Here is a 12,198-nt window from a genome sequence, read left to right as displayed (position 1 = left end):
GAAATGGGTGAAAAACAATATTCTGCTGATAGGGCAATAGGCAAAAAAAGACTTTTTTTAAAAAAGAAGTGGAGGAGGTATGGGAATAGGGTGACAAACGGGCAGGTGTGAGGGAGCAATGATGGAGCAAGGGATGGGGAAGGGGGACTATAATAAATAAAAAACAATCAGGAAGGGTGGAGGAGGCAATGGACGAGCTGAGGGAGGAGAATTATAGAGAGTGAGCAAAGTGAGAGGGTAAGCAGCACACTAGGGAGCCAGAAAACAAGCGCATTCCCATGTAAGCAATATCATCAGTGGAACTGAAACTGAGACTGAAACGCTCCATGCGGAACAAGCACACAAATAGGGAGGAATGCCATCAGATCATGAGGAGACAACTGAGACCGGCTTCAAAACGATCCAATTATAAGCATTGGAGTGACCCAAAAATAATTTTATGTATAAAGCTGTTTGTAACGGAGACCTAAAAAAACAGAACCAAAGCCAGGAGATCATTCATAGTTTAGAAGAGTGGAACATTCTACATTGTATCAGTTAGGATTATACTGGTCAACTTGTATGTGTCAGGCATAAATTCATTGGCTGCGATAAGCCTTAAAGATTGACCTATGCAATTATTATGATTGTTTTTCTTAATAGCTAATTGGATAAATGTTATCACCACATGTGAAATTAATCAAATGTGTCTGAAAGAACAATAAAAGTAGATTTATAGATTGTGTATCCTACTGGCACCATTTGTGATTAAATACAAATTCTTTCTAGTAGACCACTACCAACCAAGCTAAGCTGAGCAGCTCTTCCCAAGAAAAACACAATAAATACCTCTTAAATAAAAACACAAAGAAGTAGGTGGAATATTTGGCTTGTTATAGTGACACTATTGTTTCGGCTACACTTATCAAAATATTTTATGATACCGTCTGTAAGGGGGATTGCCCTCTATAGGCCTAAAGGGTGCTTTAAACGTTACAGAATTCACTTGAATATATTTAACATTAACAATGTTCTATGCCTATTGCCAAACGTAATTATTCCTAGTAACCTTTTATCATTTATGTTTCCATATTAATAAAAAAATATATCTGTAAAGGAGCAAATATTCTATACAAGCTGCTAAAATAATAGAATTTGGCAAATAATTGCAAATAATTGCATGGCCTACTCACTTTTTTACCTGCATGACTCTCAAACACCTGATTAGCACTGTTATCAAGAGCTGTTTTTGAGAAAAATGTTTTTTAAAAGGTTCTTCCTTTACTGTCACAACACCAAAGGGACTTGGGGGCACTACAGTAAATAATCATTGGGACTAAACATATGCTATTTAAAATGGTCCTTCAAATACCTTATTGCAGATATCCAATAAAGCAGCTGAGAATGTAGTCTGATACCATAACAGATTAGTCTAATGTAGTTTCTGCTACTGACATTAAATTATTGTCTTTTCCTAATGGGCATGTTTTCTTTTTTCAGGAAGATGTGATTATGACCTGGTGGCTCCTCTGTATTTTACATCCTTTGACTCTTCATCACGCTACTCCATTTTGTACACATCTAATTTTGCCAGGCTGCACAGTAAGAATTGTTTCTTTTTTGATTGGGGTAATGGCACAAGCATGGGTATTTAGGGCTGGGGTAGTGAGGTTTGTTGATTGTTTGTACAGTGCCAATGGAGAATGTACAGTCCCGTTTCAAATCAACAAGGGGTTAAGGCAAGGTTGTGTGTTAGCCCCCTTCTTTTTAATCTTTATATAAATGGTTTAGGCCAAGCATTGCCAAACACATGCCAAGACTTCCCCCAAATAGAAGGACGACCCATACCCACATTACTGTACGCAGATGACGCCATTCTGATGTCTCGCACTCAAGTGGGTCCACAAAGAATATTAAATAGTTTTGTGGCTTTCATGCACGATCTGGGGTTGAGGGTAAAAAAGTCAAAAACCTTTGTTATGAGATGCGGCTCTGGTAGCCACAAATGTAGAGATGTGTACATTGATAAACAGAAAATAAATTGTATAAACAGATTTAGTTATCTGGGCATTTTATTCTACCATAACGCTACATGGACTCATGCAGTGCAAGCCAGAAAACTTGCTTTCACGAAAACCACCACCGCCCAAGTTAATATTTCGAAAAAACTGGGCAGGAGGCCTCTACATGAGTTGCTACAGATATATAGGGCCAAGTGCATTTCAACAGCCATGTATGGCGTAAAGTTCTGGGGATATTCTGATCTTCAATCTCAACAAGGTGACAAAAATTGTTTTAAAGATATATTTTGGCAGTCCCGGGAGTACCTCCTCATATGTCTGTCACTCTGAATTGCGGTTCCCATACATCACAGATCTTATAACATTGGAACCAATCCTGTTATGGCACAGAATATGGACATCTGTGGAAACCAACCTTAACAGGGACATTTTAAACAATATTTTTAAATTGGAAGGTGTTTTAAGAATTGCATGGCTAAAGTATGTGCAGGACTTTATACATGATTTGGGCCACCCAGAGTTTTATACTGAGCCGAGCACGATTAGTAGTTGGACAAGAAAAGTGTTAAAAGATAAAGGCTTGACCCTACCTGAATCACTTAGATTAACAGAAGAAATATTGAAACCTACAGTATTGTATAACCAAACGATCTTAATCACTCATAGCATTCAACCTTATCTTACAATTGTCTGCGGTACTTATGATAAACTCCTACTGACAAGATTCATGCTTGGGAACTACACAAAATAACAAGTTTCTCAAACATGAATGATTGGTTGAGAGTTATGCAACTGTGCCCCTGTGAGGATTGTTTAGAGCAAACAACACTCCCCGTGGTCTTATTCTGTAAATGTTATAAAGTACGATGGAAAAAATTGATTTTATCCCTTTTTAAAAAGATCGATTTTAGACAGTCATCCCACCTTTTTAGCATTACAGTTTTTAGAATATTAATGTATTTAAAAAGTGTAGTAAAATGTATGAAATCAATTTTAATGTGACAGTGTCCAACAATTTAATCACGTAAAGGGGGTGCAAATAAGTGACCTTAATTGTCAGAATAGTGTGTGATTTAACGCAATGATGTCTATTTAATTAATGTTTTATTGCTGTGTTATTGTGTGTAATGCATATGTGATTTATGTGCTTTTATGATTCTCTAAACAGAAATCGAATAAAGCTTTGTTTGATTTGATTTGATTGTTTGGTGTTCAATGTCACGTTTTTATACAGACCATGTCTCTTTTTTTACATCAGGGTGTAGTTTTGCAACAGATGAGCATCAGAGAAAGTAACTTGAGGAACTCAAATGATGTTAGACAATTGCTAGTCATTGTAGGTGCCTTCTTTAATCATCTGGTTGCCATTTCATTATTAGAGCCATTATAAAAACACAACAATCCAGAAAAATAAGAATGTTAACAAAAAGGAATTCTACTTGGCCATTGTTTCAAGAAATTATGTTGTTCATTATAGCCTTATTGCCCGCCGTAGAGGGCTATACCGGCTATTAAAGGCCCTCGCCAGCGTTAAAGGCCCCGAGCCGAAGGCGAGGGCCTTTAACAAGGGAGAGGGACTTTAATAGCGGTATAGCCCATCTAAGAAGGGCTATAAGGCTATTAGAACATTCTGTCACTAGAGGACAGAATGTTCTAACAAAAAAAACAAAGCCTTTTGGAAGCGTGAGGGGATTGGAATCCCCTCAGGCTCCCTGAAGCCTTTGTTCACAGCCAGAGCTGTGAACAAAGAAACACTGGAATGTTGGAGCTCCAGGCTTATACCAGCCATTATAAGCCCAGAACACTCCATTGTTTTCAATGGAGCACCCAACATTCCAATGTTCTAATACCCATTACAGACCATATAACTGACTGTTGCTAAGTCATAAAAGTCTTCTAGGCAAGGCTCTTTGAGAGCCTGTTAGTGCAGTGCTCTTGTTTACTTGTACTGAAAGCAAAACCCAGAGCTGCAGGAAGGAGAAGGGAGACAGAAAAGTGGAAGGGACTGATTAAGGATGACATGTAAGGTACGTTGTTTTACATTTGGGGCAGGGAAAAGAAGTAATGCTATGTATGGTTCCCCCATCACTCCTCTCGTATTGTATACATTCTACAAGCAGGGGTAGATGATTTTGAAGGTCATACATAAAATAAGATTATAGATAGGTAAAAAGTGAACTACGCAGATGCTTTCAAAGTCAGAGTTCTGAGTTGTATAATAGACAACTCGAGCTTCGATCTTGTTGTCTATTTGATGTCACTCAGAATCACTGGGTGAAAAACATCCCTGTGATTCACTTGACAACATCAGTCTTTCCATTTGATCAAACGCCTTGCATAGATAACTTGCCCATGTGTGAGCACAGAGTTTAAATTGGGAAGAAAATACCAAAATCATGGAAAGCCATTGTTGGACCTAGAGTTACCAAGTCACATAGGGTAGCCTGGCCTAGGGTAAGACAGTTAGTTCCTAGAAGCGCACGTGTAAAGTTTGTTCTCCACCCAGCAGTAACTCAATGTACTTCCACACAAAAACCACACCACACCAAATTTGTGGAAAAATATGGACTGGTTTATGAAAATAGTTTGATTCACTTTTACTTTTTCACACAATTATTTCTCCTTATGTTCCTTTTCACTTATTGAGTTTGATAATACATTGCAGAGTCACATTATACTTCCTTTGTCATTTACATAAAAGTTCTGCACTGACTTTACCCACCAGTTTCCTAGCAGTACTACACGGTTAATGAAAAGTGGACAGTGGCTATTCTAGTATTTACCTTATTCACATGCAACTTGGATGAAAGTTTAGACTTAACTCTACCAGTAGGACACTTTTAGCAATAACCAGACAATTTCTAAGAAACCTTCAGATTGCTAATATCAAGAATCAAGTTAAAAGCTCATTTCCTTTCATAGATTACACATTGGTCTCATTTGTACGGTTCTTACAACTTAATAGCTTATTCACAATTCCAAATAGAGGCTGTTCACTGGGCATGCATGGACACTACAGGTTTAACCACTTTACCACACTGTAAAAACTCCTTATAGTCGATTATTCTTCAATAACAGCAGTTCTGGACAGAACCTCGAGTTTAATAACCCCCTGCGCAGACTAATGAGATCTCTTCTATTCGTCCTGCCATTCACTGTCTTCCGGCAGAGTCACGCCCTTCTCGTTTGTTCAAACGGGACACGAGGACTCGTATCCCCTGTCTCAGCCGAAGGAGTTTGTGTCCCAATATTTCCTCCCTTCCTTACTTATCTCCCCGAAGGAGGTTGGATCTCGTTCAGCTGAGGCCAGCAGTCGGAGCTTTCTGAGCAGGTGGAGGGTTAATTCAGACCGGGGTTGAGAAGCCGGTCCCTCCTCTGTCACGGGACCTTGAGGCACTGAAGCACTCCGTCGACTTCTCCTCACTTCCCGCCCCTTTGGAGGTTCGATTCCTCCCTGCCTGATTCTCCTCACTCCTGCCCGCCCCTTCCGGGTCGGATTCCCTAATGGTCCCGGGTCAGCCTCCACAACTCTCTCCTCTCCTTCTGTCAGGCGGGCCACCGACAGAGACCCGGTGATGCCTGCTCCGCCCCTCAGCCAGCTCTCTGTTCCCCTGGGCTGCGGCTGTGGCGAGATGGCGCTGCCGTTCGCGGCTCCTCAGCGCTGCGCCCCCCCACCTCACAGGAACCCTGGCAGCTCAACTGGGACGGGCTGCTCGGACTTTGGGAAAATGGCCACCGCTGGAACACAGGCCAGTTCCGGTAAGGTTGATGCTGCAGTAAGACAAAGTTGGGGAGGGGAGGGGAGACAGGGCAGACTCCGGCCAGGCTTGCCGTGAGGAAGTCTCAATGCCTGCCACCCGGAACCATCAGCAAAGGGGTTGCCTCTGCGGGCGTTCCCCCCGCAATTGCCCAATACCAAGGTAATCCCAGCCACTCTTTCTCGTAACCTTTACTTGAGTCCCGATCAGTGTTCCTTGCTGGGGGAAGGAAAGACACTCCTTACTTATACCTCAAAGATACCACAAACACTCCGCCGGGTTAGATCTGAGGATGCGGGGGGGTATCAGCCAACAGAGAGGAAGCAGCCCCTAGAGGCTATCAGATCCTCTTCTCTTGCATGCCCTCCTCCTCACTCTTCAGCCTGGACTCCAGCTCACTTTTGTTCTCAAGGCACCTTCCTCAGCTCCTCTCACACCAACACCTACGACCACACAAAATGGCTGACCAACATTCCGTCTTTTATAGACTGACCACCAAAAGTCCAGCAGGGTCCAGAAGGTTCTGGAAGGTCTCTATTATACCCTATGGGTCTTTCTCCAGGGATGGCAGTTATGGCAGTTAATGGCCACCATTTTAAATACCTCCTAGTTTTCAGTCAGGAAGGACACCTAGGCCCAGAGATAAAGGACCATGAGGGCAAAGAACACCTAACCCCTAGGACAACACCTCAAAAATGCAGTGGACATAAAAATCAAGGGTTTTGAGGGGCAAAAAGGGGACAAAAATAAATAAATAAATAGGAGGGACTACCCAAAGGGCAGACAGGTCTAACACGCGTCCCCCCAGCTGAAAGTGGGGAGGGCTACCCAACCCCTTGAGAGTCCTCATCACTAAGGCGGAAGTACCTAGAGAGACCGTCTGCATTGGCGTGGTCCACTCCAGGCTGATGTTCCACCCGGAAGTCCATTCCCTGTAGGGAGATGGACCATCTCAACAACTTGGGATTTTCCCCTAGCCAACGAAGGGGTCGGTGGTCAGTCTGAACCAGGAAGTGCGAGCCAAACAGGTATGGCCGCAACTTCTTCAGAGCCCACACCACCGCAAAAGCCACCCGCTCAATTGCACTCCACTTCTGTTCCCGGGGAAGCAGTCTCCTGGACAGGAAGACCACAGGCTGATCCAGACCCTCTTCATTGAGCTGCGATAACACTGCCCCAATGCCATGTTCTGATGCGTCTGTCTGGACAATTAACTCCTTGGAGAAGTCGGGGGCCCTCAGGACCGGTGCTGCACACATTGCCTGTTTCAATTTCTCAAAGGCTTGCTGACAAGCCTCTGTCCAGACTACCCGTCGAGGTTGTTTCTTGGAAGTGAGCTCTGTGAGGGGCGCTACAATAGTGCCATACCCCTTCACAAAGCGACGGTAGTAACCTGTGAGGCCCAGGAAAGCTTGGACCTCAGTCTGGGTCTTGGGGGGTTCCCAGGCCATGATTGCCTCAATCTTTGCCTGGAGGGGCTGCCCTGTTCCCCTACCCACCAAGTGACCTAGGTACACAACCGACCCCTGCTCAATCTGACATTTGCTGGCCTTGATTGTCAAGCCAGCTTGTTTCAGGGCCTGGAGAACTGCTTGCAAGTGATGCAAATGGTCCTCCCAACTGCTGCTGAAGACGGCAATGTCATCCAGGTTAGCAGCGGAGAAAGCCTCCATTCCAGAGAGGACCTGGTTCACTAGCCGCTGAAAAGTGGCAGGGGCGTTCTTGAGCCCAAAGGGCATCACGCAGAACTGGAAGTGTCCCTCAGGTGTGGAGAAAGCTGACCTTTCCTTTGCTCCATCTGTAAGGGAGATCTGCCAGTACCCTGAAGTGAGGTCAAAGCTACTCAGATATTGGGCGGCTCCCAGCCGGTCAATCAATTCATCCGCCCTAGGGATCGGATGAGCATCAGTCTTGGTTACTGAGTTCAGTCCCTGGTAATCCACACAGAACCTCAGTTCTGGAGTGGTGCCCAGTGGAGCAGCTTTTGGCACTAGAACCACCGGACTGGACCAGGGGCTGCTGGAAGGTTCAATAACTCCTAGCTCCAGCATCTTGGTCACCTCACCGTGGATGCTGGCCTTCACCTTGTCTGACAGCCGGTAGGTCTTGGACTTCACTGGTGGGCTGTCTCCTGTGTCCACATCATGGGTACACAGGTGGGTCCTTCCCGGGACAAGGGAGAACAACGAAGAGTACTGCTCCAATATCTGGCGGCAGTCCTCCCGCTGTTCAGGAGTTAGGGATGGGGAGAGAATCACTCCCTCCACCGACCAATCCTTTTCCTGAGACGAAAACAAGTCCGGGAGAGGCTCGCTTTACGCTTCCTCTCCTCCATCAGTCACCATCATCAAGATGACCTCGGGCCTCTCATGGTGGGGTTTGAGGCGGTTAGCATGCAGCACCCGTAGGGGCTGTCGAGGGGTCTTAAGGTCCACCAGGTATGTGGCCTTACCCTTCTTCTCTAACACCTCGAAGGGGCCTGTCCAGCGAACCTGGAGGGCACTTAGCTCTCCAGGCTCCATCACCCACACTTTCTGGCCAGGCTCCAACTCCACCGGGTGAGCGTTGTGGTCATACCACTCCTTCATTACTGCTTGGCTGGCTTCCAAGTTGTCAGAAGCTTGCTTCCACAACTTTGCCATTTGGCTCCGGAAGGCCAGCATGTAGCTCACCACATCCTGGGGAGGCTTTCTGGGAGACTTTTTCCATCCATCCTTCACCAGGCTGAGAGGACCACGTACAGGGTGCCCATACAGGAGTTCAAAGGGGCTGAAGCCCACTCCCTTCTGTGGCATTTCCCTGTAGGAGAATAGCAAACAGGGTAGGAGGACGTCCCATTTCCTCCGCAGGCTCTCAGGCAGACTTCTGATCATGCCTTTCAAGGTCTTGTTGAACCTTTCTATCAGTCCATTTGACTGGGGGTGGTAGGGAGTGGTGAACCGGTAGGCCACTCAACACTCCTTCCACATTGCCCGCATATATCCTGACATGAAGTTGGTCCCCCTGTCAGACACAACTTCCTTGGGGAAGCCCACTCGGGTGAAGATGCCCATCAGGGCCCTAGCCACTACAGGTACAGTGACAGTCCTCAGAGGAATTGCCTCTGGGTACCGCATGGCGTGATCCACCAGAACCAGGATAAACCTGTGCCCAGCTGTTGTCGGTGGATCCAATGGCCCCACAATGTCCACCCTTTCAAAGGGGGTGCTAACGACAGGTAGTGGTTCCAGGGGAGCTTTTAGCTTCACCCCTGTTTTCCCACTGGCTTGACAGGTTACACATGTCCGACAATAAGTGTCAGATGCCACTTTCATCTGAGGCCAGTAAAAGTGGGGGACAAGCCGGGCAAAGGTCTTGTCCTGACCTAAGTGTCCTGCCAAGGGTATTTCATGAGCCAATTCTAACAGAAAGGCTCGGTATCGTTGAGGGACTACCAAGGCCCTAGATGAACCGGGTAAAGGTACCTTGGGTTCACTGTAGAGGAGTCCGTCCTCCCAGTAAATGTGGTAGTGTCCTGCAACGTTCCCTGCTGCCTGGGCTTCGGCCTGTCGCCTCAGTCCCTCAAGTTTAGGGCACTCCTTCCGGCCCTTACAGAACTCCTCCCTGGTAGGCCCTCCCTCCACATGCCACTCAGCAGGGATGGGTAGGTCCTCCAGGGAGACTACTTCCCCCTCCACGGACTCCTGGCTCACCACCGCAGGTGGCCGATCTGTCACATGGGGCGTGGAAGCCGAAGCAGGCTTCTCCTGTCTTCGGGTCTGTCCCTTTTTGGCAGCGGGCTGGGCCATTGTTCCAGGCTCCAGCCCAGGCGAACTCCCTCTCTGGGCAGTCGCAGACCTTGTGCTTACACTGGCCCAGTCAGGTGTACCCAGCATCTCCGAATGAGTCCGGTATTCCACCTCTCTCCAAGCATTGTGCTCCATGTCATTCCCCAGCAGACAATCGACTGGCACGGCAGGGCTTACGGCAACTCGAAGTGAACCTGCAACCCCTTCCCACTCAAAGGGAACCTCAGCCACAGGGTAGTGGCCCATTCTGCCGTCAGCCATCGCGGCAGGGTGGAGTACATTGGGAATCACCTGCTCTGGAGACACCAGTTGACTCCTTACCATCGTCATACTGGCTCCTGTATCTCTCAGAGCCTCCCGTCTCTGGCCATTGATGGTGATCCATTGCCCATACTTGGTAGTATTTGGGGGCACCTGGATCTTAGGAACCATCTCCCGATCTCCCAGGGACACTAAGGTGACACCCGCCCACTCACCCCCTTTATCTAAGGGCAACTCCTCCCCGAGCGCTACACTAGCTACTCCCGGGGCTGGGGCTGGAAGGGGGTGGTCTCTTTGGGCATTTAACATCTCCCTTATAATGTCCAACACCACCACACTCAAAGCAGTGGACAACCCTTGGCTGCTGGCTTTGGCCAGGATGAGGGTTTCTGGGCGGGGTAGCCTTAGGGGTGAAACCTGTTCCCTTTCCCTGGAAACTGTTTTGGGGACCTTTAGAGAACTCCTGCTTTTTATCTCCCCCCTCCTTCTTCTGAGGGGCGCCCTGTCCGGCCCTTTGGGAATCCCCTCCAGTCCCCTTTGAGGACACCCGGGTACTTGCCCAGATGTACGCCTCCTCTGCAAGCTTCCGGGGGTTGGTCAGCTTGCTGTCCACCAGGTGTTGACGCAGCTCGGGAAAACATTTCTCGAGTAGGTGCTCTCTGAGAAAAAGGTCATATAACCCCTCATAGTCCTTCACCTCGCTGCCCTGTACCCAGCCCTCCAATGCCTTCCTTGCATAGTCCAGGAAATCCACCCAGTTTTGGGTGCTTAATTTGTGACTCCCCCTGAACCTTTGGCGATACTTCTCTGGGGTCAGTCCAAACTTTTTAATTAATGCCACTTTCATGGTGGGGTAGTGGGTCTGCTCTTCCTGTTCCAGGGCCAATAATGTGTCCTGACCAGTAGGAGGCATATACTTGTATAAACCCCCCCCCCCCCCAGTGTTTCTCCTGGATCCCATGGGCTCTTAAGGAGACCTCATAGGCAGCCAGCCACTTGGCTATGTCATCCCCTTGGCTGTAGCTGGCAACTATGTCTTTAGGTAGGTAGGGTCTGGATTCCCTGGTTAATTCTTTGTTTTCGTTGCCACCAGTCGGAGAATTGGAGGGTCCTAACTGTAGGGCCTTGAGTTCTAGCTCTCTCAGTTTTAACTCATGAGCAATCCTCTGTTCCTCCCTCTCCTGTTCTAACCTGGCTAACTCCCACTTCAGCTGCCTTTTTTCCTCCTGTCCGTTAGTTCAGCTTCGGTCAAGCTTCCTCCCGAGACACTACTGCCCCTCCTTGAGTAGGTCATTGGTCCTGGAAGTAGGTTTCCCATCTCAGGATGGAACAATCCCTCTACCCCTATGACTGTGTCCCGGTCCGTCCCCTCTTCCTCCTCCTTCCCTTCTCCATGTGCTGCCACCCAAGCCCTCAAACTGGTCTGGAGTTCCCCCTTCTTAGCACCACGCTTAAAAAACACTCCCATTTTTTGGCAAAAGTCTCTAAGCTGGGCTGCAGAATAAGTTTCCAGTTCTTCCAGAGCAAATTCCATTTTGCTGAAGAGCAATGTAGGGACAAGCACACAAAAAGAATAGATTCACAAGGAGCAATTTGAAGCTACCTCCAACCACCACCAGGAATGAATTTAGAAAAAGCAAAAGTAGTAATTGGGAAGTCCGCCAGGAGAAAACTCCAGGGTAGGCCAGTGGAATACACTTAGTTACTGCAGAGTAGTCGCAACCACAGTTCTCATCCCACCGCTAGACACCAAACATGTTGGACCTAGAGTTACCAAGTCACATAGGGTAGCCTGGCCTAGGGTAAGACAGTCAGTTCCTAGAAGCACACGTGTAAAGTTTGCGCTCCACCCAGCAGTAACTCAATGCACTTCCACACAAAAACCACACCACACCAAATTTGTGGAAAAATATGGACTGGTTTATGAAAATAGTTTGATTCACTTTTACTTTTTCACACAATTATTTCTCCTTAAGTTCCTTTTCACTTATTGAGTTTGATAATACATTGCAGAGTCACATTATACTTCCTTTGTCATTTACATAAAAGTTCTGCACTAACTTTACCCACCAGTTTCCTAGCAGTACTACACGGTTAATGAAAAGTGGACAGTGGCTATTCTAGTATTTACCTTATTCACATGCAACTTGGATGAAAGTTTAGACTTAACTCTACCAGTAGGACACTTTTAGCAATAACCAGACAGTTTCTAAGAAACCTTCAGATTGCTAATATCAAGAATCAAGTTAAAAGCTCATTTCCTTTCATAGATTGCACATTGGTCTCATTTGTACGGTTCTTACAACTTAATAGCTTATTCACAATTCCAAATAGAGGCTGTTCACTGGGCATGCATGGACACTACAGGTTTAACCACTTTACCACACTGTA

General features: G+C 46.7%; 1 protein-coding gene across 1 annotated transcript in view; it reads left to right on the top strand.

The window, feature by feature from the left end:
• The window catches only part of CNTNAP1 (contactin associated protein 1), a 347,724-nt gene that overhangs the window by 117,144 nt on the left and 218,382 nt on the right, over nucleotides 1-12,198 (top strand). Inside the window, exon 2 of the mRNA XM_086924095.1 lies at nucleotides 1,480-1,581. Within this exon, the coding sequence (XP_086780221.1) occupies nucleotides 1,480-1,581 (102 nt within the window). The remainder of the gene's footprint in view (nucleotides 1-1,479; nucleotides 1,582-12,198) is intronic.

Source organism: Lissotriton vulgaris, chromosome 5 (assembly GCF_964263255.1).
Source record: "Lissotriton vulgaris chromosome 5, aLisVul1.2, whole genome shotgun sequence".
In the NCBI taxonomy this organism is placed as follows: Eukaryota; Metazoa; Chordata; class Amphibia; order Caudata; family Salamandridae; genus Lissotriton; species Lissotriton vulgaris.
The sequence above is the reverse complement of the archived record's forward strand: the minus strand, read 5'-3'. Positions and strand labels throughout refer to the sequence as shown.